This window comes from Bombyx mandarina, chromosome 20, assembly GCF_030267445.1.
Source record: "Bombyx mandarina strain Sakado chromosome 20, ASM3026744v2".
NCBI classification, from domain to species: domain Eukaryota; kingdom Metazoa; phylum Arthropoda; class Insecta; order Lepidoptera; family Bombycidae; genus Bombyx; species Bombyx mandarina.
Genome location: NC_143226.1, coordinates 11,430,832 through 11,457,681, shown reverse-complemented (window position 1 = coordinate 11,457,681; position 26,850 = coordinate 11,430,832). Strand labels below are relative to the sequence as shown.

At 36.6% G+C, this 26,850-nt stretch overlaps 3 protein-coding genes and 2 long non-coding RNA genes across 9 annotated transcripts in view; 2 read left to right on the top strand and 3 right to left on the bottom strand.

Annotated features, from left to right (window-relative positions):
• Positions 1 to 7,901, bottom strand: part of B4 (imaginal disc development protein B4) — a 135,069-nt gene extending 127,168 nt beyond the window's left edge. For both annotated transcript variants that reach the window (XM_028173691.2, XM_028173693.2), the window contains exon 1: positions 7,622 to 7,901. The gene's annotated coding sequence lies outside the window, so the exon portion shown is untranslated. The remainder of the gene's footprint in view (positions 1 to 7,621) is intronic.
• A 5,494-nt stretch (positions 7,902 to 13,395) lies between these two features.
• Positions 13,396 to 14,787, top strand: LOC149500757 (uncharacterized). The gene is made up of 2 exons (XR_016324828.1): positions 13,396 to 14,272; positions 14,377 to 14,787. It is a non-coding gene; the product is annotated as an uncharacterized LOC149500757 (long non-coding RNA).
• On the bottom strand, positions 14,788 to 16,380 carry LOC149500756 (uncharacterized). 2 transcript variants are annotated; one of them, XR_016324830.1, is made up of 2 exons: positions 15,420 to 16,380; positions 14,788 to 15,062 (listed from the first exon to the last, which is right to left on the bottom strand). It is a non-coding gene; the product is annotated as an uncharacterized LOC149500756 (long non-coding RNA). The 2 variants fall into 2 exon arrangements; XR_016324829.1 differs by lacking the exon at positions 15,420 to 16,380 and adding an exon at positions 15,139 to 15,386.
• A 44-nt stretch (positions 16,381 to 16,424) lies between these two features.
• LOC114242532 (serine/threonine-protein phosphatase 2A regulatory subunit B'' subunit gamma) lies at positions 16,425 to 23,902 on the top strand. The gene is made up of 7 exons (XM_028173722.2): positions 16,425 to 16,737; positions 17,118 to 17,466; positions 18,055 to 18,226; positions 19,023 to 19,211; positions 19,961 to 20,097; positions 20,758 to 20,971; positions 22,605 to 23,902. Exons 1-7 carry the CDS (start codon positions 16,590 to 16,592, stop codon positions 22,830 to 22,832), a joined length of 1,437 nt encoding a protein of 478 aa, XP_028029523.1. The 5' UTR covers positions 16,425 to 16,589; the 3' UTR covers positions 22,833 to 23,902.
• Positions 23,903 to 23,997: 95 nt separating this feature from the next.
• The window catches only part of LOC114242531 (5-oxoprolinase), a 33,575-nt gene continuing 30,722 nt past the window's right edge, over positions 23,998 to 26,850 (bottom strand). For all 3 annotated transcript variants that reach the window (XM_089735956.1, XM_089735955.1, XM_089735954.1), the window contains exon 29: positions 23,998 to 25,406. In XM_089735956.1, coding sequence (XP_089592082.1) covers positions 25,260 to 25,406 — 147 coding nt within the window. In that variant the 3' untranslated portion in view covers positions 23,998 to 25,259. The remainder of the gene's footprint in view (positions 25,407 to 26,850) is intronic.

The following is a 26,850-nucleotide window of genomic DNA, read 5'->3' as shown; positions in this document are numbered from 1 at the left end:
CGCAATACAATACGAATCGTAAAAGCATATGATGAAAGTTTGCTGGCGACCTCGAAGAGGCTGAAGCGATAAACACAGAAACGCCTCAATCACTAATCGCTAATGCGATTAGAAGTTAAATTCTGGGTCAAATTATACATTGTCTCACTCGTTTTGTCTAATGTATGATTCGGACGTGGATGTACCGATTTCGAAGATTTACTTCGCATTTTAATTTTATCAAGATCTGACCGGTAAGTAGCTCTTGAGTTATCATCCTTAATAATACATTTTTAACTTCTTCTACTTCAACTACATTTTTTGTTGTAAGAACTGAATTTATAAATAATATGTACAGTCTCTGGCGCCCATAGTACAGGGAATAATAATTTACTGGTGTTAGGACCTCCTGTGAGTCCGCACGGGTAGGTACCACCACCCCGCCTATTTCTGCCGTGAAGCAGTAATGCGTTTCAGTTTGAAGGGTGGGGCAGCCGTCGCAACTATACTAAGACCTTAGAACCCATATCTAAAGGTGGGTGGCAGTATTTACGTTGTAGATTTCTATGGGCTCCAGTAACCACTTAATATCAGGTGGGCTGTGAGCTCATCCACCCGTCTAAACAATAAAAAATAAAATTTGTTCATTTGGTAATTTTGCTACATCGAAATATATTCAGATCCATTGATTGAGGAAACCTTTAGAAACTTCTGGAATAAAAAACGCGGTTCGCTACTTTCGTTTCGTTCGTTACCATAATTAGACACTTGAAGAGTTTGGAATTTAATATAGTATTATTGTATATTATAATATATAGTATATATAATTTAAATATAGTATATTATAATTTATTCTTTTGTTGGCAATATTAATTGGATATGCAAAGCTATTTCAAACATACGCATTAATTTTACTTAATTAACACCCTAAACGAATTTAAATTTTGAAAAAAAAAAAAACGTTTTCATAATCTATTTAGGCTTATTTATTGCTGAGATGGATGGACGAGCTCACAGCCCACCTGATATTAAGTGGTTACTGGAGCCCATAGACATCTACAACGTAAATGCGCCACCCACCTCGAGATATAAGTTCTAAGGTCTCAGTATAGTTACAACGGCTACCCCACCCTTCGAACCGAAACGCATTACTGCTTCACGGCGGAATGTCAGAAAATTATATCTGATTCAAATATCGAAATTATTCCGGAAAGAACCTCCGCCAGTTTTTTTCTTTTTTCTTTTTTTCTCTCTCTCAAACACCAATCGCTTTATGGTTTCGTTTTTGTCGAAGAGTTGAGTAATAAAATGTACGTATCGCGAAATTCTTAAAACTAGAGGTCCCGCAGTAGTCGAAATTCGACTATACTTAATTGGAATTGTAAGTTTGTACACTATTATGATTGTATTTTATACTTCTATAATCACAACTTTCGCCAAGATTACACTATAAAAAATATTAACAAAAACAAACAATATTTAATCTATTCTCAATTTGACAACAGACGTCAAGACAAAAGTTTGACAATAAATAGTATGCATGCGTGTGTGCGTCAAATACATGGTACGTAGTGTGTGTAATGTTTCTTTATTGATTTAATGTATCTTTTATGCATTATTTAAAAAAAATATTAGCATTGTGCTCTCCTTCTCTATATTCTCTATAAGTGTGGAGAATTTCATACTCCTCCGTCCGCGCAATTTTCGTAAAAAGGGATACAAAGTTTTTGTTTCACGTATTAATATATAGATGTCGGTTGTTAAAAACGATAAAACTGTTTAGATTTCACGACTAATCGGATATAGTCTCGCTTCGCACACATTTAGGTTAGGAACGTCGTCCTTAACACGCGAGCGGTTTCCAGCAACGTGTTTTTTATTTTATAAGTCGTGATGAATAAATCGATAAGCGATGACGTCATCGCGTCTCGGATGTACGGAGACGGAAATTGGAATAAATGTAATATCAACAGAATCATAATTTTGTAATGTTGTGAGCAGAAATACGGTTAGTTAAGGGGAAGTTTTAGCTGAGGACCGAGAGACGAGAATGACTTGCATTTTTTATTTATTTTTGCCCCAGCAGGCAGAACGAGCACCGTTGCTCATGCACGTTAGCAATGCCAGGGGCAAAGCCAAGCCGCTGCCTACCGCTTAACCGGATTATGTTTGACTAGCTTTGCAAAAGTAGGATTGTACATCCGCCCAACGTTACCATCTTTATTATACCTGTCACGTAGCCGCTTTTTAAACAACAGTTTGACAGCGGCAGCGGTTTCAATCTGCTTTTAGCATCGCTGACGTCCATGGACGACAGTAACCACTTACAAGAGACAAGGACAAGAACAACAAGAATACGATTTCGGAAACCTCGGGAACTATTTGTGATACAGATACTGTTGATCCTTCAGGACGATTTGTAACCTAGACATCATTAACGTACAACAAAATGTGCACTTAAAGTTTCAAACAAGCCTATTTCATGCATAGTCGCATTATAAGAACCAGCTTGTCGTGGCCGCTGGGAATTACATATGCGATCCTGTAGACCGAATGGTAAATAGTCGACGTCGCCCAAAACACGTCATTACGGATCCTCCCGATCCCGTGCTTTTAGGTACCACAAGCACCGGTCACTGTCCTCGCCGAACCCGTCGCTTGCGACGAAGAGCTCGACAAGCGAATTAACCCATAGACACAGCCCACTGAGTTTCTCGCCGGATCTTCTCAGTGGGTCGCGTTTCTGATCCGGTGGTAGATTCTGCAAAGCACGGCTCTTGCTAGGGCCAGTGTTAGCAACACTCCGGCTTGAGCCCCGTGAGCTCACTTACACGTTAGGGTGAAGCTGATATAGCCTCTCAAGGCTATCAGCAAAGGTAGGAAAATTAGGCCATGCCCGAGTTTATTTATAATAAAACGAACATCTCGGCTTCTGTGTGCAACTTAAACAGCAATCACTGTTAAACAATATAAAGTAATTGCGCACAAGATTAAAACCTAACCGTAACACTTTAAGGCGCTTATTACAAGAAATCCATAGGATGTGACTTAAACACAAGAATAAATATCGTTATTTTATTAGTTAAGTCGAACGGAAACGTTATAAAATGCTAATTGATAACCTCGCCTCAGATTTGTTTTATTAAGTAATTATAAAACGTCCGGGAAACGTGAAAAATGCAGTGGAACTCCTTCATAAAGATATTATGCCCTTTATTGAATCCAACTCACGGAACACGGTTATGTGGTTAAAGAGGCTACTAAATATCGCAACGTATATTATATTATTATAACTTTATTTCCACTTAGCAATTGAAACATAAATCAGATTATAAATTAGGAATTTCTTGTTTTTCTTTGTTACTCGTATGTGGCCCCCTTTTTGGGTAAAAGCCTCCTCCATTCTTTTCCGCCTTTCCCTGTCCTTGGCCAAACGCATCCAGCTTGTTTCAGCGGTCCTTATTATATTGTTACGCGCTGGGGTTCGGGATAAATAAAAATTCTACCGAATTACAAATTAAAACCTTATTAGCACTTCACTTCACAAACACTTTAAAATTCTCAATTCGCTTCTTCCGCTGCGCTTCAAGTGATCCATTCGCTCTGTGACCGATAAACTTTATCCTAAATAACATTTCGTTCCATTGCTGCGCGATAGAAGTACAAACAGATTCGTGTCCGTGTGATGATGATGATGATTTAATTACTTGGAGGTAATTAATTTATTCTTAGCTCTTTTACAGCCTGCCTGGTTTCAAATACCAAACGCACCCCATCATATCGACCTTGACCATTGGCCTTGAAACTTCAGGTCATCATCTTCATCATCATCAAGTCTTGATATAACTTTTATTCCTAGCACTTCTGTTCTTATATTTAAATTATCATAATCTAGATTTAATCCCAAATTCTGCCATCCTTTTCCGCTCGTGGCCTTTAACTTCCGTTTTTAACTTGATTATAATCATGCTGGTACACGATTGTAATCCGACTGGCCATTAATCGGAATGAATCTTCTGGTGAACTAGTTTTGCCCTGGGGTCAAATGTGAAAGGATGTTGTTTTGAAATCAATATTCGATTTTTACACTTCACCGCGTGTTGTTACATGCGGTAAATAATAAAAATAGATTCGACAAAACCTGACTGTGAGCAAAAAAATGCGGTCATGGGAAGGTGGTAGGACGTCTTGTGAGTCCGCACGGGTAGGTACCACCACTCTGCCTATTTCTTCCGTGAAGCACTAATGCGTTTCGGTTTGAAGGGTAGAGCAGTCGTAACTATACTGAGACCTTCGAACTTATATCTCAAAGTGGGTGGCGCATTTACGTTGTAGATCCTATCCTGGTGAAGCTGGAAAGGCCTATGGGCCACCAGCAATCTTTCAATCATAAAAAAAAACGTTGTAGATGTCTATGGGCTCCGGTAACCACTTAACAACATGCGAGCTGTGAGATCACATCTAAGCAATGAAAAAAAAACTGTTAACGTTTACTATTTGTATTTCATGGCGAATACATCGCCTCGAGCAAAAATCGCTCAGTCATACATGTATAAATAAGGTATTCGCTTTTAAATCTGCTTATCTTCTTACATTAGGCTACTTCTTACAGAAATTATTATGAAAAATTCCATTGTGAGTTTTAAAAATTCATAATTGTATTGGACGTTCAAAATTTCATATATTTTATAATACTTACAAGGCATCGAAGTTACATTGTTTTATTTAAAACTAGCGACCCGCCCTCGCTTCGCTTCGGAAACATTAAAACACACATGAAACAAAAAAAAAAAAAAAAAAGTAGCCTATGTTCATCAGGGACAATGTCGGCTTCTAATGGAAAAAGAATTTTTCAAATCGGTCCAGTAGTTTCGGAGCCTATTCGAAACAAACAAACAAACAAATCTTTCCTCTTTATAATATTATTAGTAGAGATAAAATGTCAGATTTGTTTAATAGCGTGGTATGGACATGTGATGCGTAGAGAGAAGATGCATGTGACTAGGAGATGTATGGAAATGGTACTGCAAGGTAGAGGGGGAAGAGATCGACCGAAGATGACATGGATGGAGTGTGTGAATGACGATATGAGAGAGAGAGAGTGGAGTGAGTATTGAGATGACCGCTGATAGAAGAGAATGGAAGAGAAAAAATAGCTGTGCCGACCCCACCTAGTGGCATAAGGTGGAGAAACAGAAGATGAAGAGATTTGTTTAAAGTCAAGAACCAGGGACATAACGTTTTTTCGTTACGTGACGACTTTTATCCGCGAACTACTTGCCGAGGACTACACTCCAATACTACACCACAGTGGTTAATTCAATATTCATATTTGGCTTCGTTATAGTCATCAATAAATTCACATTCTATACGAGTGAGTACAGACTAGGATTGTCTCCGTAGATTAATAGGTACAGAGTGATCAAACGATTCTGTATTGGTTAGTTGTATTAAACTGATTACTAGTTAATGTTAGTAATCCTTTTTTTTCGAGAGTTTTTACCATACCATACCATTTTTTATAGCATAGCCAAGCCCTAATGTACCACAACCGCCCTTTTTAAAACTAAAGGAACTTATAAAAGCACCTAGGAAGCACCGTGCAGAAGAGTTTATTACCATACCAGACTTCACTCAAACACAATGCTACGACACGATTTCTAAAGCACAAAGTAACATCATCAAAACTTTACTTTGAATCCCAAAACGATTATCTTAGCTAGAAAAAACGATATCGCCAAAAAATGTCAATCATAAACGCGCCTAAATCGGTTCTTAGAAATACGAAACGCCCAGTATTCGTAGTCCAAATCGCGCTGACTCTTGAATTTTCCTAACGCGCATCCGCCTCGAACGAACCTCAGAGACGGAGAGTTGGCACGACGGAGATCGCAGATAGCCCGGACCGCGGACCGATTATATAAACCGATTTTGTCATACGAAACGAAAACAGAGGTTGTGTCATTAAACTGGTTCAATAGCAACTGGATTAGCGTTTCGTTGGCTCCGAATAACGGCGTCTTAACTTCTAAAGACCGTGCTTTCGAAGCTTTTCGGTGCAAAGTTTTTTTTTAGACGAGCAGCCTCCTTTAAGAGAACGAGCCCAGGGCAGATCTGTCCCTAGAGTCCATAGATATCACCGCTCGAATTCCACTACCCGCTTTGAGACATGCTTCAAACCAGAACGCATTATTGTTCGCGGCAGAAGTACAGGCAATATGGACAGAAGAGAAAAAAAAATAAAAAAAAAGGATGGATTGCGTGAAAGACGATATGTGTAAGAAGGAAGTGAGCGAAGAAATGGTATATGATAGAGGAGTATGGAAGAAGAAAACATTTTGCGCCAAACCCAGGTGTATGGTAGAAGGGAGAATGAATGATGATGATGAACAGAAGTGAGTTTAATAAATTGAATTTTCTTCTAGCAGACTAATTTAAACATATAAAGATTTGCACTATAGGCTGACGGTTATACGGCCCCACAGTTACAAAGTGGTCATCGTCGCGTGTAAGCTTCGATAAAGCCAGGGGCATAGCTTTCTTCTTTTTTTCCTACCTATGCTAATAGCCTTGAGAGGCTTTTTCAGCTTCCCCTTGACGTATAGGTGAGCTCACAGGGCTCAAACCGGGACTGTTACTAGCACTGGCCCTAGCAAGAGCAGTGCCTCGCAGAATCTACCACCGGATCGGAAACGCGACCCACTGAGAAGATCCGGCGAGAAACTCAGTGGGCTGTATCTGTGGATAAAGGAGCATAGGCAAACCCCTGCATACGTAACAAACTTATTAACTAAGGTACGCGCTTCTCATAATAAAATTAGTAGTAATATATAACTGCGAGTAAAACCTCTTTTAGGTAACCGTGAATAAAAACTAACGAGAAATCAATAACATCAATCAAAATTAAAAAGTCATTAAGTTAAAAACATGTTTAACATAAGAATTTCGATCGTAAAAACCCTTACACGAATAGTCAATTAGCAGAATTCTATTAAGTGTCTACACGAGATTCTATTGTCTCATTATTTATCTAAATATTGTATTTAGAAAGGGTAGTAAAATTTATTCAAATTTAAATTCGAATCAATAAAAACAATGAAACCTTGAAATAGTAACTTAGAGATTAGGAAAAGTTAAGCGTTTCTCATAAAATATCCATTCAATTTTTTTTTACGATTTTTTTTTTAACTTTATACCTACGTAGAGAGTAATAAATTAAAAATAACTTATTTGCTCTACGTTGCTCTACTTTTGCACTCAGCTGGTTGCAGCCTAGTTATTTAAGTTCAAGAACAACCTTTCTCAATGTGATTAGTTGCAGCCTTTCGAAGGTGCGTAATTGGTAGCTGGTACAACGCAGCCGCGAATAGTTCTAGTTAAGTAAACAATTTAATGCACTTCGAATGACAAATTTCCGTCGAGTCAGCGCACACGTCGCCCGACAAGGCCGATGAGATCGGCAAAACAAATTGCGAAACCATAGACAACATTACTTTACGGAACTTGCACAATTGTTGACAAACGATCGCCGGAGAATGCCAAGCGCCTTGTAAAAGCTCCCCTGACCCTCCCTCGGAGAACGACAACTCTGTAACCAGCTCATAGAAACACAGCCCTTTTCGATTCGGCCGCTTAACCTTACCTTTAGAGCATTCCGCTTTCGCGTTAATCCATGTGTAAAACAACACAGCGATGGTTTTAGGCGAACTCGCTTCGGACGCCAGATCGTATGGCACTAATGGTCAAACAAAAACACTGTTTCCAAACGCACGGCGATTGTTTTTTTTTATTATTATTATGAAATCAAACTCCGAGCACGTCACGTCCGCGCCCCGCAAAGGTTGACGCGTTACTGACGACTTGGCAATGCTGGGAGCCAGCCGTGGGACCGTCGGAACTGGCTGGGTCGGTCTGCGCCCGCGCACATTAGGCCGATAGCTGATGGCCGGTCCTGAGCTCCCGCATACTCGAATAAACAAAATTACGTAATAGCTTATACGCACGCAATGAAAATATTTACATATTATGGCATTAGAAATGGCACGGACACGAGTTATAAGCGCATCGTGACAGTTGATTGACTAATGGATCGTTCTGTGGAATTCTTGCTTCGTATTGGATACTTTTCGGTTGTAATGTCACAATTGTAGTCTGGCGATGCAGTCTTGGTCTATGGGTTAGAGGCTCTAAAATTTTTGTGCGACTATGCCGCGGCCAAAAAAATTGGCAAAAGTATTTCGAAAAAAAAAAAAAAAGTAAGACATGCGATATATTGATTTCGATGGATGAAAATAAACGATATCAGGAAGACGAATTTACATATTATGTTCGTGGTACATGCATCGTGTTACATAGATATGGAAACAGTGTAATTTTTTAATGTCGCCGTGACCTAAAAAATAAGACGTCCAGTATCCTCGCCCCACTGAGTTTCTCGCAGGATCTTCTCAGTGGGTCGCGATTCTGATCCGCTAGTAGATTCAGGGAAGCACTTGCTCTTGCTAGGACTAGTGTTAGCAATTCTCTCATGTTGAGCGCGTGAGCTAACCGGTCCGCGCGAAGTTGGGATAGTCCCTTAGGCTACCAACGATTAGGTAGGGAAACAGTCCTCACATGGAGTGCCTCCAGAGAGCTCAAAACAGTCTCCTGAGGATGCTCTCGTCGGCGCCTTGGTATACTCGAAATTCGGAAATCCACTAGTACCTGGAAATCCCAACCATATTGGATGAAGTTAAGCGATACTCAGCCAACTATAAGAACCAATTGACAGCTCACCCAAACCCAGTTTATTCTTGCAGCCAAATCCGATTAGAAGACTCAAGAGAACCGTCGTGCTACCCTACTAAGGAGAGACCGAGTATTGACTCTGCCCCTCTAAACCATAACCTCTCGCAACTCACCTGATTATAGTCTTGGCGACTGATCGCAGGTGTTAAAGTAGAAAAAAAAAAGGAACGCGACTTTGTCGCTCAGTTCAAATCTCGCAAGTATATGTATCTTCTATTGTTACCAAAGAAATACGCTCATAACACAAATTCGTGACCGACCTCCACCATGATGGGATCACATCGGACGATATTAATATAACAAAATTAAAAAAAAGATGTGTGGTGTCATGGGACACCGGACAGGAACGAATTTCCTTATTATAAAAATATTAATTTTAAGTTATATTCGAGGTATAAAGAAAATAATTATTCGGGTATACATTTTTTTATTAAAACTACATTATCAACTTCATTTTATTCACAATGATTTATCAAAAATATATATAAATAATATACAAAGAAACAGCTATTTATGTGAATAATAATAATGACCGTCAGCATGTAGACTATACATTAGACACTATAGCCATTAATTATACTAAGACTATACATAAATAATAAAAATCTTCTGCTGTTCGTTCCAACAAGGATTGCTGCCTGATTTTTTTAATTGCAAACAAAATCTTTGTACGCCGACCAAATGATTTCAATGCTGTTTTTTTGTGGCTCACCAAATTTTATAATTGCTAAACATTTCATTACTTCTCTATTATTATTGTGTGACATTCATATTATAATATAATACAGATGTTAGATGCGTTAGTAACTGTTGCACTCATTCCATAATTTCAACAGTCTAAGTTGGTCCCATAAAAATTGATAGATGGCAGTAGTATCTCTAAAAATAAAAAGTGTCGTGACAACTTTTCGTAAGAATTTTTTCCGTCTAGCCCCCTTTCACAACGCGCGATAAGGAACTTCGTTCCAATTATCGAGCACTAAATCCAGCCGGTTTGATTCTACAAATTGAGCTATTTCTTCGTTTTCGGAGCTATGTAAGCGAGGGTAGGCCACTCACCTCAGGTAGGCTATATGCTCGTCTGCCTATAAAGGTCTTAAAACATCTCTGTATGAGCAAGCTCTCTTACCCTATCACGAAATCATCGTTTGAGACCATCTTTGATTTTATTGCATACTAGCTGACCCGGCAGACTTTGTAGTGCCCCAATCGATAAATAAAAGGCCTAAACTTTTGTATAAAATAAATTTAAAACAAACAAAAGGAATCCCTGCCCGACTGGGGACATATCAAAGGATGACAAAGTTGTTATTTTTATTTAAATGCAAGCATTTTCATATTTACCTACCTTTTAAACCTTCTCTGGACTTCCACGAATAATTCAAGACCAAAATTAGCCAAATCGGTCCAGCCGTTCTCGAGTTTTAGCGACACTAACGAACAGCAATTCATTTTTATATAGATAGATAGATAGATAGATACCACTACCCGGTTGTGACGTCACGATACTTAAAAAAAAAAGTTTACGCAACGCTTTTTAATATAACGCTATCTACGCTAAGTTTTTATAACGTAACGCTCGAGCAACGTACTATAACTATGACAATGATGGATTAGGTTACAAAAGAGTTTAGAAGGTCATATGTACAGCAGTATGAAAATGGAATAGCCACCTTAATTGTTTGTGAAAACAAGACGGTTTTCGATTGGCTGTCTACTATAGCTATATCTATGTATTTTTTTAAATACAATTAGTATAGTGCTGCGATAGTTTTCTTTTTTCTAGCTATTTGCTGGTAGCTTAGGGGGCTATTCCGGTTACGCTATGGCTGCTAAGTCTGCCGCCGGATCGAAATCGCGACCCCTGGAGAAGTTCCGGCGAGCGAGAAACTCAGTGACAATCATTTGACAAACAAAAACACAGGTCGCGGCGTATTGCCTTAATCTATACCTTATAATATTATAAATGTAAAGTGTGTTTCTTTATCTTTCTTTCAAGTCGAAACGATACAACGGATCGACATTTCTTTTTAGAGACATGTTTACGTCAGTAGAGTACCTTTTCATCAACCATTGACAAAATCGTTAACATTTGGCCTAATAAGCAATATTTATCTTTGTAATTAAAGGTCCGTTTTATTTGGTATAAGCAACAGTTCGATGTTTTTAAGTTTTTTATTTTTTGATGCTTAGATGGATGGACGAGCTCACAGCCCACCTGGTGGTCACTGTGGTCACAAGTGGTCACTGGGGCCCATAGACATCTACAACGTAAACGTACCACCCACCTTGAGATATAAGTTCTAAGGTCTCAAGTATAGTTAAGTGAACTTCAATGAAGCTTACTTCATACAAATAGCTGAAGAAGTTTGTTTGTTTGTTTATTGCTTATTCCAAATTTTAAACTTTAAATTGCTCTCCTGTAAAGTTGTAGAAATATCGCTTAAACCAAAAAGCCCTTCACCACTCGATTTCTTTTTTTTTTTATTTCAACCTAAATCTTTTAAACGTACAATGCTTCTACAGAGTCGGCGCAGGAGCTTTTACGTGATAGGTAAACCAACAAACAAACGGAGCTTAACATTAAAATTAACATTATACCTACATTACATCGATGCTTCAATGGTACCAGTCAAAAAACACAAATGTTCCATTTTGTGACCTATTTTTTATTGCTATTGGACGAGCTAACAGCCCACCTGGTGGTAAATGTTTACTGGAACTGTCTCGGTATAGTTTCAACGGCCTCCCCACCCTTCAGACCGAAACGGCAGAAATGGGCAATGTGGTAGTACCTACGCGTGCGAACTCACAAGAGGTCCTACCACCAGTAATTACGCAAATTATAATTTTGCGAGCTTGATTTTTATTAGGCGATGTTATTCCTTCACCGTAGAAGTCAATCGTGAACATTTGTTAAGTACGTATGTATTTCATTAGAAAAATTGGTATCCGCCTGCGGGATTCGAACACCGGTGCATCGCTAGATACGAATGCACCGGACGTCTTATGCTTTAGGCCACGACGAACTATAACAAAATTAACTATAATGTTGAATTAAGCTGAATTATAATGATCTCTATTTATTAATCTATACTAATATTATTAAGCTGAAGAGTTTGTTTGTTTGAACGCGCTAATCTCAGGAACTACTGGTCCGATTTGAAAAATTGTTTCAGTGTTAGATAGCCCATTTATCGAGGAAGGCTATAGGCTATAACATCACGGTAAGACCAATATAAGTGGAGCACCAATAAAGAATGTTTCTAAATAGGGGTTTAAATGGCTCCTTAACATTCTATAATTCAAAAAGATTTTCACTTTCTATGTAAATGAAGGGGGGGGAGGTTAAAATTTTGCGTTATGCCAAAGTAACTATTCCACGCGGACAAAGCTAGTTTTATCAAGATATTGTTGATTGTTGTTAGAAATAAACGGATACATTTAAAAGTGTTGCTTAAAGAGAAATCCCTTCTCACATGTACGTACCCTATAGGGAAATCGTTCAGTAAATGTTCGCGGCAAAGAAAGCATTTTCATATCACTTGCACGATCTAGCAGAGATTTAACGTTACTAGAAGGAGCACTGTTTTTGTGTTAATATTTAATGAGCATAAATATATAATTTGCTCTAGACACAGCCCACTGAGTTTCTCGCCGGATCTTTTAGTGGGTCGCGATTCCGATCCGCTGGTAGACTCTGCAGAGCACTGCTCTTGCTAGGGCTAGTGTTAGCAAATTCTCTCAGGTTGAGCCCGTGAGCTCATTTACCAGTGCACGGGTAACTGCAATAGGCCCTTAACATACCAGCGAATAGATAGGGGGGAAAAGGTAATATTCTGTATTTAAATAGCAAGGTTCAGCTGATTTTATTCAAATTTTCAAGATTAAAAATATAATTCGAACAGTCAATGTCATGTCTCGTCTATTTTAAATTTTTATTCTTTGTTGTTGTAAATTAATGGTTTTCACTAGTTTTATGCGCTTTGTTGGTTACCGTCAACTACTTTGTAATTTGTGTGTTCGATTACGGGACTTGTTTATAATAATATTTAGATTTCATTTTCACTCAACGTGCATAAATTGAAAAGAGTTTCTGAAACATTCATGTGGTTTAAAAGATTTCAACGCGCGTTTTTAATTTTTGTGCTTCAGCGGACTCGATTTATTAGTTAACGCCATCTCTGGTAAAAATATGGAATTAATTGAAAGGTTTCTATTCTATTTCGTCGCGGTGCTATTCAAATTGACTGTAACGTGTAGGTCCACCTTTTTTTCCCTTTGTTTTATTTTCATTGTTCATATTTAAACAAATTTTATTATTTTATTGCTGGAAAATACGAGATCTATGAGTATGTTTTGTTTGCCTAGGTTTACTTTACCTGGTTTTTTGTTTTTACATGCTTCTGTTAATTTACTACATAAGTTTAATTATTTCTTGTATTAAAAATACGACCTCGATATCTTAAAAGTAAGTAGGTAGGCAGCGGCTTGGTTCTGCCCCTGGCATTGCTGAAGTCCATGGGCAACGGTAACCACTCACCATCAGGTGGGCCGTATGCTCGTCTGCCTACAAGGGCAATAAAAAAAAAAAATAAAAAAAAAAAAAAAAACCTACTAAAATGCTTTGTAACGGCCGTTTTCAATAACGTATCTGAGTTTTCGGATAGATAGCTATCTCCGAATATCAGCAAGAGCGTATCTATCCTTAGTTTGCGTTTCACAATCACGGATAAGTGCTATCTCTCTTTAACCAACAGTAGATAGCTTCTTCCCTCCGATTTATCCGAGCCTCTTGATACGTTTCGTTCTACTACAAATACGAAACAACATCAGGATCAAGACTTATTTTATTTTATTCTAAATTATAACTATAATTTAACCAGCATATTGTAGACTATCATAAACACATTTGTTTATAACAAAAAGTAATAAAAACATATGTAGATTTTTTTAAATTGGACGTATTGCTATTTTTATCCTAGTCGAAATTATGAAACGAAACGTTTTGACAGTCCGTTTGCCAATAAGCAGTGATCAGTTTCTTTTGTTTGTTTTTCTATTGTTTACCTACTATATTAGATGATGACTTACCTCCAAAACGCTTTAAAACTTTCGTTTATAATTCTAAGTGTGTTTATAATTAAAGAGCTACAGTGAAATAAAATGAATTCTGTAAGTATCTATGAACTACATTGATAATAATAATTTTACTTTGAAAACTTTGAGTTCAAGTTTAGAAAATATATCTTTTTCAGTCAAGAAAGGCAGCAGCCATGACAAAAGATGAGACGATGATTCTAGCAGAACATGTGGCGGCGAAAAAACATTTCAATAATAAGGCAACAAATGCCACAAACAATAATATGAAGGAGCAGGCTTGGCAAACCCTTGTAAATGATTTTAATTCGTCGATTCGTCGTTTCCCACGAACTCCATCGCAGCTTCGACTAAAATGGGAAAACTTAAAGAACGCTACGGCAACATAAGAAACAACCTTAGTAAGGTTAGTATAATTAGTTGATTGTTTGTCTCTAATAACACATTGATAAACATGATTTTTTCTTCAGGTTGCCGTAGTATTTGAAATAATTATGCTCTTTGTTACAGGCTGGAGGTGGTAAGGATTGCAGATGAAATTTTGGATAAAGCATGCACATTGTTGTAGGTCACATATAATATTTTTAACACTTTTACAGCCAAGCGGAAACAAGATGGAAGAAAAGAAATGCAAGGCTAGCATAGGGACAATGCATTAGCAGAATATCTAATAGCAAAAAAGAGACTTGACTTGGAAAATAAAGAAAAGGAGATTGTTGTAGCAAAAGTTAAGTTATATTTAGATAATTTAAAAAATTAAAAATTACTTAAAAGGAATATTAAATTTCATAAATTAAGTAGGCAATAATAATTTTATGTTAGATAGTTTTTTAAGTATATGTACAAATTCTAAATTAAATATCTTGCATGTACTAACTACCATGTAATTATCATTTTGGAAAATAAAAAATAGTCAAATTATCTTTGGAGTTTATTTTATAAATGATCTTTGGAAGCAATTATTTATAAGTACATAGTTGTATTTCAGATGTAAGTTTTGAAAAATTGTTACGAACAATTATATTATTTTCCTGTAATGTATCTGCGACTGAAATTTCTGATTCTAATTCTTCTAAATTCATACTTCTGACGATATTATGCAGCATGGCAGCTATAATAACAGCTTGCATATTTTCTAGTTTTAATCTACTTTTCAATGATATACAGGGAGTCTTCTTTTACAAACACCAATGCATCTGAAAATTATACATTATTCGCTTAAATTATTTTACAATACAGTATAACAAGCTCTTAACTAAAAAAAAAGATTACCTCTCTATAGTATTTCTTGTTTTAATATGTGATTCATTTTAAATCGTTCCGATTGAGTATGTGGGTTAATTAATCACGTTAAAAGATAGGGTTGTGGGGATAGCCTCTATCGGCAAGCAAATAGCAATTTCCAAGTCCACCTTGTTATCTGTTCTCTTGATATGTAGATAATTTATTATAATAGTGTCATATTAAATTCATATAAACACCTAAATATATAATATAAATAAATAAAAATATAATAATAATAATATAAATAAGGTAATATAAATAAGAAATACCTTTTCAATCGGAATGGTTAATCATAGTTGTATCATGAGTAGACCCAGGCCATCAAGCAACAACATTTTGAAACATCAATGATGCATTGCACACAAATTACACACTCAAAATACTCTTTTTCTATTTCTAAATTCCTCTCCTATATTTGAATCTGTAACACAAATATAAAATGTAGAGGTATCAGTGTGTAATAAGAATGAAGGTAAATAGCCTACCAGGTTATTGTATTAGTATATGAATGTCATTTAGGGCACCATGGGAATCCAGCAGTATTATAGAATTCCTGTTGAGTGTGATTTTGTAACACAACAAAAATTAGGTATAATTTTGCTATTGCTATAAACAAATATAAGTTGTAATAACGAGTACTTTTATGGTTAAAATTTATCTTACCTTTTTGACGTTACACTCAAATATGGTCTCATTAAATTAATCAATTCATTCACAACACCTTTGCTCAGAAATCTATAGTCAAACTCGTAATTATTGATCTTCGCCATGTAATTCAGACGATCTTTATTTTCCTAACCATATGATATCGGCCTCACTATCACTATCTGCATCACAATCCATTATCATTTGAAATAATTCCATATCACTATCATCACTGCTACAATATGCCAATATGAAGAGAAACAATTATTAAATTATAGCGATTTACTTTCGAAAGATAAACATGTAACCGGCCGATTTTGACAGATAAGCGAATGCCCATACTAGAGATAGCGCCGCCTACCGGAGAGTTACTTAAAACTCATATTGAAACGGAAGTAAGCACGATTTGTATGAGCGTTCTATCTTTAGCAGGCTATCCGTCCTCCCGACGATGGATAGATAAATCCGATAGGAACTGCTGCCCGTCGATAGGTTATTGGAACGTAAGTAAGGACAAAAATATAGATTTGTCTATCTTTAGTAACCGAAACTAGGGATAGATAGGTTATTGAAAACGGCCGTAAGTTTATTAGCTTACCTACGTATCCCAGAAATGTCAAATTCTTTTTAGTGTCAATGTCACCGTGACACCAGTATGTTTTGATTTAGTAGTAAACATTCAGTCAGGGATTTTAACAAAAAAAAAAAAATTGTGAGATTGTTTTTTCGCTATCACTATGAAATTATTGATTTTTTTTAAAAAGCACTAGTACACTAATTTCCAAAACTAAATCATGTCTGATAAAGAAAAAGAAGTGAAAAATAAGGGCAGTGGAACCGACATTAGTGCTCCTGGGGACGCCAAGCCTCCGAACGAACAGGACACCAAATTGAATAATATTTTGAAAAACAGACTCAAAAAATACATTAAAAAACTAGATGGTAAGACTAGTAGTCGACTTTGAAGCGAATATGTCTTATAAACATGTCTTCTTTTAATTATTTTATTTACTTAACTTTCTTTTAAACAATTGATTGATATAACTAGTAAATCATTATCATTTACAAAATAATCCAGTTAAAAAATGTCTATTCGGGATAACTTTTCAATGAAACTTAATAACATATTTGTAACTTCATAAACCACAAAAAGGTCATATGTTAAGTCACTAGAACCCATATGACACTATAATTTATTACTGTACCATATTATAATATATTTGCTGGACACAGAGTCATCATCACCTTGACAGAGACCCAGTCCAGCAATGGATGTCTGTGGGCTGATGATACATATTATATTAATTTATATTATCTAACAGACACTGGAACGAGCATAACAAAACAAGAAAGTGAAACAATTGAAGTGGAGACATTCAAGGAGCTTTATCAACCCAAATTGGACAATGATGAATCTTACAAAAGCATACCTAAATTTTACTACAAATTACCCCGTAATGATGATGTCCTAGCACAGAAGCTACGAGAAGAAACTCGAGCACAATTTCTGCAGAAGAAGAGCAAGGAGCTACTCGATAATGCTGAGTTGAAACATCTCTGGACCCTGTTAGAGAAGACCAACGGGAATTACAGCAGTTCCAACAATGATGAGTTGATCATAGACTATTTTCAATTTAAGAAGATCAGAGAAGAAGCTGGACCTAAATATAGGTAGTGTTGATTAACTTAATTACCCAATTTTGAATTGTTTGTCATGGCATAGTGACCACAGGTTAGACAGCCTGCAATGCTAGAGAATGCCAACTAGCAGTATCTAAATACTGTATCAAATGGCGGTAGTTCCACCAGGTTCTTTAAAGAATCTGCTGCAACTGAAATTCATCCAATCCATTTGAAACTGAGATGTGCCTTATTTACACATTAGTTTTCTGTTCAGACAAGAAACTAAAAGGGAATCTTCTCTGAGATTATTAATTTTTTATTTATTTATGAGAATGAAGAATTTCTTTTTAGTACTATTTATGTTAAACACTTTCGATGATAGTAAAAAAATCCAATGTCCAGATAAAGTTAGGAAAAAATATAAACAAAGGAAGCAAAAATTAAGCAAGAAAATTATTTGGCTTTAAATAATTTTAAAATTTTAATTGATTATTATGTGCCCAATATACTACAATATAAAAAGCTTGCTTTGAAAAATGAAATCTGATTTGGAATGTACTACAAATTTTTACTATTAATTCAGTTCAGTTATAAAAACTGATTAACCTGTAGCAATAGAATGTAATTTTTTTTCAGACCATATTTCACAGCAGAAGTTTTCGGACGTCTGCAAGCAGCCGAAGGAAGTGTTGGCAGGATTCGTGCTGTCTCTCTATTCAACTATGTTATGAGACGAGTGTGGCTGCAGCAGACGAGAATCGGACTATCTCTCTATGATGTTACGGGACAAGGTTATCTCACTGAGCAAGTTAGTATGATATATGAGTAGATAATATGATATATATACACCACTTTCAAAATAAACGGTCCATATATAGATTAATTCTGTTAATATGGAATTTGTTCATAAACACATTATATTAGTTTCTTTTTTTTATAATTATTTTTAGGTAGACAGACGGCCAGCTTGATCGGGAGTGGTTACAGGCACTCATACAGCAATACCACTGCTACAAGGCCACTGCCTACTGCAAATTGCTAATTCTGTTGAAATGGTGGTACTAGCATGTGGGATTTGAACACATGAACACTAGTATAGGTAAATTGTTATGTGAGTGTCACCAGGTGTTATGTGCTTCAGGCTACCACAACTAGTCTGGTTTCTGTTTAATATATGTACATTTCTGATTTCAAGGTTCTGGAGAAAATCTTACTTTTCTTTAGCTCTTTAAACTGTAATGCCATAACTTCAAATATACATTTTAAGCCGATATCTCTGTGATTGTTTGATGTTAGATCAGCACTAAACACTTCAAGACAGATGTCCTTCCTCTAATACTATAGAATTGAATAAAAAATAGCTTATTATTTTATAAAAGTATTTGTTTCAAATTCTTAGACCAAAGATCAAGTTAATAAAAACTGCTTAAAAACTTTTAAATACTTATATACAAGGGTAGTCATTGAATAACAAAAAATATGCAGTTAACGGATTATGACGTCACTGCATATCGATAGCGCGATATCTCTACTAAGCACACAGCTTATTCGTTCATATAGTTTCATCATTAACAAATACTATTACTTAATTACTTGTCGTTTAGGATTTGGAGAGTTACATAGCGGAGCTAGTGCCGTCTCTGGCAGCTCTGGACGGTCTGGACTCATCATTCACCTCGTTCTACGTATGCACAGCAGCGAGGAAGTTCCTTTTCTTCCTCGACCCACTACGGATCGGACGTGTAAGGATCAGCGACGTCCTATCCTGTTCTTTCTTAGATGATTTACTTGAGGTAAGAAAGGAATGCTTGTAGTTATTGTTTTTTTTTTTATTAGTCCTGTTCAGACGGTCGCTTGTCTTCAACAAATTAATTGGCTCGTGAGAGGTCACTGACCCCTTACGTCAGCTGATTCTTAACATAATTTTCAAATTCTAATATTTTTATTTATTATATTGGTATTCTGTGAATTCCAATAGTTTTGATTCTTCGTGACCCATCATACAGTGAGCCCTTCACTCAGACTTATTCGCCCAAACTTTTATTACGCTTCCTTCCTTTGTAAAAAATGATCAGGACCTCACGTTAACGCCGCCACTCATGTTGACACGCGATTGAAGTCTCTATTGTATTGTATGTTTGGCTAACGCACCTTTTTTTTTATTGCTTAGATGGGTGGACGAGCTCACAGCCCACCTGGTGTTAAGTGGTTACTGAAGCCCATAGACATCTACGACGTAAATGCGCCACCCACCTTGAGATATAAGTTCTAAGGTCTCAGTATAGTTACAACGGCACGAGTAATGGCACGACTCGACACGAATGCACCGGACGTCTTATCCTTTAGGCCACGACGACTATAGAAAAATTGGTACCCGCCATCGGGAAAATGTCTCAAGGTGGGTGGCGCATTTACTTTGTAGATGTCTATGGGCTCCAGTAACTACTTAACACTGGGTGGGCTGTGAGCTCGTCTACCCATCTAGGAAATAAATAAATAAAAACTGTCAGGTCCATCTCAAGAATCCTTTTTACGTTTCCAGCTCCGCGAAGAAGACCTACCGATGGAGTTGCAAGAGCAGAACTGGTTCAGTGCGGCCTCGGCACTGCGCGTCTACGGGCAGTACTTGAACTTGGACAGAGACCACAACGGGATGCTCAGTATAAACGAACTAGCCGGGTGAGTTGTGATGGGCTCGGGCACTTTTGGAGAGCTTATGAGAGGGAAGGAAAAATCCTAGGGGAAGATAATTCTGCAGAGCCATGAAGATCTTTCAAGGGCACGACTTTTAGCAATGAAGTGATGTGACTGAGAAGAAAAGAGGGATGGAAATATAATTGTGTATTTTTTGTTTTTTAATTTGTTACAATGGCTGCACCGCCCTTCAAATAGAAACGCATTACTGCTTCACGGCAGAAATAGGCAGGTTAGTGGTACCTACCCGCGCGGACTCACAAGAGGTCCTACCACCAGTAATTACGCAAATTATAATTTTGCGGGTTTGATTTTTATTACACGATGTTATTCCTTTACCGTGGAAGTCAATCGTGAACATTTGTTAAGTACGTATTTCATTAGAAAAATTGGTACCCGCCTGCGGGATTTGAATAACGTTGCATCGCTACATACGAATGCACCGGATGTCTTATCCTTTAGGCCACGATGACTTCTAAAAGTTCACGTACAGAAAACCTCAACAGAATTGAATTAATAGTTTTTTTCATGATAGGTACTCGAGCTAACAAAATATAAAGGTCTGACTACTTTTGTAGGGTAGTAGGAAAATACCAGGTGGGGGCGGTTTCGCGGCCATTACTGAATCCTGAATTTCCTTCGCAGCTACGGCTCCGGCACCCTGACCCAGGCCTTCCTTCAGCGCGTCTTCCAGCAGTGCCTCACGTACGACGGCGAGATGGACTACAAGACGTACCTGGACCTGGTCCTCGCCCTCGAGAACCGGAAGCAGCCCGCCGCGCTCGCCTATCTGTTCAGAGTGTTGGACATCAATTCCGTGGGCTACCTCGACGCTTTCACCTTGAATTATTTCTTTAAGGTAACTTATTTTAAAGTACAAATATATCGTTTTCTCGCATTAAAACTGTATAATTTCAAAACTTAGTAATTTTACAGGAGATTGTTTTAAAGGTTTAACATGTAATATCTATACATATAAATAAAATTGGAGTGTCTGTTTGTAATATTAAAATAACCCCTTTTTACTACATGCATATGAATATATATACAGTACACCAAAGTAACATTTTTTACAATTTTTGTCTGTCTGTCTGTCTGTTTGTTCCAGCTAATCTCTGGAACGGCTGGACCGATTTTGACGAGACTTTCACTGATAGGTAGCTGTTGATATAAGGAGTACCTTAGGCTACTTTTTTAAAGACTAGCTAAGTCCCGCGATGTTACCCGCGGTTATTGTCGTACCGCGGGTGACACCGCGGGGCGGAGCTATCAATATTAAAATTTAATGTTTCCGAAGCGAAGCGAGGGCGGGTCGCGAGTTTTTAATATTAATCATCTTTGCAACATTTTTATTTTTTTATTTTTTACCAGTTACATTATCCGTCTTTTAAAGTAAGATAAAATTATGTATTAATTTTGTTAATAGTAGTCAAAACATTGGTAAACAAAAAAACTAAAACTAAATTATGCTCTTTTGACAGTATTTATGAGAAAAATACTGGTGATACCAAATGGTTCCGCATATTAACTCAATTTCGAATATTTTAGGAAATTGTACACTTTTAATGCGAAAAGACGATACTATTAAGAATGAATTCAGGTATACTGGTTATGTGCAAATGTATATTGACTTGTTTTTAGTAGATTAAATTTTCTCATATCTTTCGGTATGGTGATACTTCGATACCCCTTAGCGGTGAAACCGTCTCGTGTGTAGTGACGGTGGGCAGCACGACGTATGACGTCATTGCTCTCAACTTCGTGCGTCTCCGTTCGATTTATATACAGCGTGTGATTTTTTGTACTTGTATACTTGGCATGCATTTTGTATATATTTAGGAATATATACGGTATATACAGGAATATGTATATATAAGATATACAGTGTGTGCCTTCCTATTTTATTAGTATACTTAACCCACTCACCTCTTGTATAAAAAACACTTAATATTTTTAATGGACCCTTGAGTGTTTAAGATAGGTCTATACAGTATTGGCCCAGTATGTTTTTATTGATGTCAGACAGAGGTCCACATGGCCCAGCTTGTGGTAAATGATGACCACCGCCCATAGACGTCAACAAAGCGAGAGGTACAGCCTCTGTACTGTAACGCATTAACTTAGCACCAGTTTGAAGAAAACGAGAGAACACCTTAATAGACTACTTTTTACTGGTGGGGTTTTTACTGGTGGTAGGAGCTCTTGTGAGTCCGCGCGGGTAGGTACCACCACCCTGCCTATTTCTACCGTGAAGCAGTAACGCGTTTCGGTTTGAAGGGTGAGGTAGCCGCTGTAACTTATATCTGAAGGTGGGTGGCGCATTTACGTCGTAGATGTCTATGGGCTCCAGTAACCGCTTCACACCAGGTGGGCTGTGAGCTCGTCCACCCATCTCAGAAATAAAAAAAAATCAGTTAACTCGCCTAACAAACTAAAAAAAAACATTCATACACTTGAGTTAAAAAAAATTGATATTTTACATCCATAAACAGGCGATACAAAAACAGATGATAGCCCACGGAGCCGAGCCTGTCAATTTTGATGACGTGAAAGACGAGATATTCGACATGATCCGACCTAAAGACCCGACCAAGATCACGCTCCAAGACCTGGTCAGGAGTGGTCACGGGCACACCGCAGTCTCCATACTGCTGGAGCTGCACGGCTTCTGGGCTTACGAGAACAGGGAGGCTCTGGCGGCCGCCGATCACAACACTTGACACTCGACCGAGGGCGGGAGGCTGGTCTTCGGGAATAAGGACTACAATAAGACTTAAAGTGATTGAAGAATTGTGGACGATGTCGTCGGTGACCACGAGTTACTGGTCACAATGAAACTGTCGTATAAAACTATCTATTCAATTGAATTTGCAATTTCGAAAAGGGGACATCTCTGAAAACGTTCAGGAAATGAAAAAAAAACTGATTACAGTCAAAATCTGTTATAACGACATCGAAGGGACTGCTCATATTCAGTCGTAAAAACCGGTGATGTTTAATGTGTATCACGCAAGTACAAACAAATCTATAGGGAATTATTGGAAAAATATATTTACATAATACGCGATTTTTCTTCAATATTAAATTGTTTTCTTTTTCTTTGCGACATTTTGAAAGTTTCACGAATAAATCCACAAAGTTTTGGTGCGTCTTGTGTATAGATAAGTAATAAACTAACTGAAGAGATATGAAGAAGCAGGCTTTGACTCTACCGCATGCACGTGTTGTGTTTCTAAGAATTAGAAAAAACCCTACACTAAACTAAGTGCTATTGTTTTCTTTCCTGATTTTAATAGCCATTGAAGACAAATGTGGATACCTATTCAAATTGTTTAAAATACAGCTTAGCCGGTCGTTCTAACAGATATAATTCTCCGAAATATTAGTTAAATGTGGTCGTTTTATCAGGTATGTCGTTATTAGCAATGTCGTATAAAGCAATGTTTTTAATAAGGCGGTCATATAGCATTCAGCCGGGACCTTTGTTCTAGGTTATTATAACCGGCATGTTGTTCTAAACGATGTCGCAGTAAACGGTTTTGACTGTATTTTCTAAAGCAGTGTATAATTTAAAATATTAACTTTTGAGATATATTTTAGTGTTAATTAGCAATTGAAAATTACTGGATTTATTTTATAAAATGGGTGTAGGTAAGCCTCAAAACTGCATGTACGATATGAAAAAACGTATTTGACAAAATATGCGACATGTGCCCTTTTCGAAATTGCATATTCAATTAATTTGTTAAGATATTGATTTGTTTGGATAAATTAAAGTATATGGTGCTAATAGAGCTTTCATTTAAAGGCTTAGTAAAAGTTTATTATCTGCTGTGAATCTTCACACAAAACTGCCAAGGGACGAAATCAAAATGAAACTCCAAATTCGATTAATATTTATTTATATATAAATCGTCAACAATGATTCAATAATTATAAAATACATATTAAAATGCATAATCAACATTCAACAATTAAACAAAAATAAAACATTTTCATTCGTCAAACATAGTAGATATTTGTACTTATAAATGATAAACGTTAACATATTTAAAAAATATAGTTTTGTTTTTTTTAGATTCTCCCCCGTGTCCTTATCCATCTTATGATCTTATTATAGACAGACTTTAAATATTTTCACTCGCAACAAAGAATGATGTTTAACATTTTCATTTTAAAATTTCCAAACGTTCTGAATACAAGTGATTTTATGGCGAAGATGAAATCCCAATGATGCTATTAATTATGTAAATTAATTAAAAAATATAATATATATTTCATAGGTCTTGAGGATTTTGGAAATTGTAAAAATGAAAATAATAAACGCAATAATAAATCAACAACTAACTTTGAATTGATTCTTTGTGTACAATTCTCTATCGAACTGGTCGGAAAAACTTTAACAGGAATACTAATAATTCATCGAACTTAGAATAATTTATTTTACATATATATATTCATAAGGTTCTTTTTTTATATAGATTTGATGATATAGCATAATATCGATGAGATATAAAGATGATTTTCTAATAGAAAAAGTTAAGGTGAGCCTTAACGTCATTGGCATAATGGTTATTATTGAAGAAAATATAAAACTCTAGTCTATATATATGTAAATATACTTGTAAGGCACTGTCTCCAAATACAGTAAAGTTGTATTAAATCAATATAAATTCCTCAATTAAAAATGAGAAATTAGTCCGAATGTGGATTTAGTCTGATGTACTGCGGGTCTCCACCCAGAACCAAATCGACCCTGGGGAGTTGAGTGTAGTCTCCAGATTGAGACATACAAGAATGTCCAAACATACATGAGTTAAGTCATTTGGACGAGAACAGCTTATTATGCGACTTGCAAATTTCTTGCAAATTTCTTGCAAATTTGGGCGAACCGGTAAATACACATCGGATACGATAAGAGTGGAACCTTAGGTAATTTCATGTCGAAACCAAAATACCTAGGCCCTTCAAACACGGGATACGAATACAAAACGTAGGATAGGACGAGTAGCATAAACAGAGGGATTAACCAAACAAGCTCCATGGTCGTAATGTTGGTCCAACATTTGCCAACCTCCAATAAGATAGGATATAATTTGAAGAGAATACAGAGTAATATTTCAACCAGACAGTACGCGTGGTCTACGTTAAACGGATTCCTGAGCACTCCTGTACTCATACACGCTGCCCCTCTCAATAAACGCGCTGTATTGTTTGTCTGTTTTTTCGTCACTCGAGCTTTCCGCCGGGGGACCATACCCCCCACCTCCGGGCGAATTCATTATGTATTTGTCCTGAAAAGTTTCAAAGTTCACATCCAGGTTTTGTACCAATATATGTAACGCAAGGAGACAATCTCGCAGTGCGGCTGATTTTAAGTGGTTACCGAAGCTCACTGCCCAGCTTGAGACATGAAATCTAAGTCTCTGGCATCTTAAAAAGACTGTCTTCTCCTTCAAACTAGAAAACTCGTATGCCGCAGATTTATTTATTTATTAGTCACACAATACACATTACAAGCTAAAAAAGAAAAGATACACAATAAATAACAACAAGTAAAAAAAAAATATGTGTGCAATTCACACGTGGTAGGAGTGAAACCTTCAAAAATTAAAATATAATTATCCTAAATGTCATTAGTAAATAATTGTAAATCATCTTTTGTAGTATGACGTAGCGCCCTCTGTGAATTGATATTTTAACTTCGCGTATAATGTGTTCTATCTCATTCTCTCGCCGGCCGAATCCTATACATTTATGTGTTTGTGTCTCTGTGGACTTATTTTTTCGTTTCATCGAGTTTCAAACCACGATTCTAAAGAAGTTTCACTTCAAAAATTGGCTTGTAACATAAGCCATTCGCGCACAACTAATCAGGACCAATGGGCTAAGTACACAATGTTCATTACAACTATGGGACAATGGCGACCACGATAACGAAAACCAATCTAACTTTTAATGTAAGGAAGTAACAATAAATCACAATCACAAAGGAAAGCACATTAAATATTAAACGATTACACTACCTAATCTACTATTAATGGACTATGGGCTTGATCATTTTTATAAATTGTAATTAGGCATTTATGTAATCGGTAACTTCGGATAATTGAAGTGAAACTTCTTTAGGCGCGTTGAGAGTTAAAGGAGAAACCCCATTTTGGGCCTAAGCGTTACACGAATGGGATATGTACCAAAAAATTCGTCTATTTTGCTTGATTAACCTATTAAAATCTTAGCTTCATTGACAATGGCCAAGTGTAGAAAATAAGTTGAATTCAATTTTTTGTTTTAAACAATCTTTGTAAACATCTGCAACACTTATTTCAATATACGTAACTAGCTCCACAAACGTGCGGATTAGAATTAGAACATCCATAAAATAGGATCGATTTAGTGGAAATCAAGTGTAAAAAATAATTAATACTCTTTTGCTTGAGGATAAATGACTGTTTTTATAGGTATTTTAATCAATGTAAATAGAGTATGGCCATCGAATCGTGACACAACTACTTACAATGGCGGCAATTCAAAATATCTACAACTGACAACATTAAAATATATAGCATGAAAGGGTAGTTTTGCATTTTTATATTAATGTGACTATGCCATAGAAAAACACAAATGTATCAAATCGTGTTATGTTATCTTTAATGTTGCCAACTGAAGATATTTTGGATTTTGCCGTAAAGCAGTAATGCGTTTTAGTTTGAAGGGCGGGGCAGCCGTTGTAACTAT

Excerpts from the sequence above, each read along its gene's own strand:
- LOC114242532 (XM_028173722.2), top strand. The coding sequence starts at position 16,590 with ATGTCTGATAAAGAAAAAGAAGTGAAAAATAAGGGCAGTGGAACCGAC. Across the intron at positions 17,467-18,054 it reads GAAGCTGGACCTAAATATAG|ACCATATTTCACAGCAGAAG; the intron begins GTAGTGTTGATT and ends ATTTTTTTTCAG. Across the intron at positions 18,227-19,022 it reads AAGGTTATCTCACTGAGCAA|GATTTGGAGAGTTACATAGC; the intron begins GTTAGTATGATA and ends CTTGTCGTTTAG.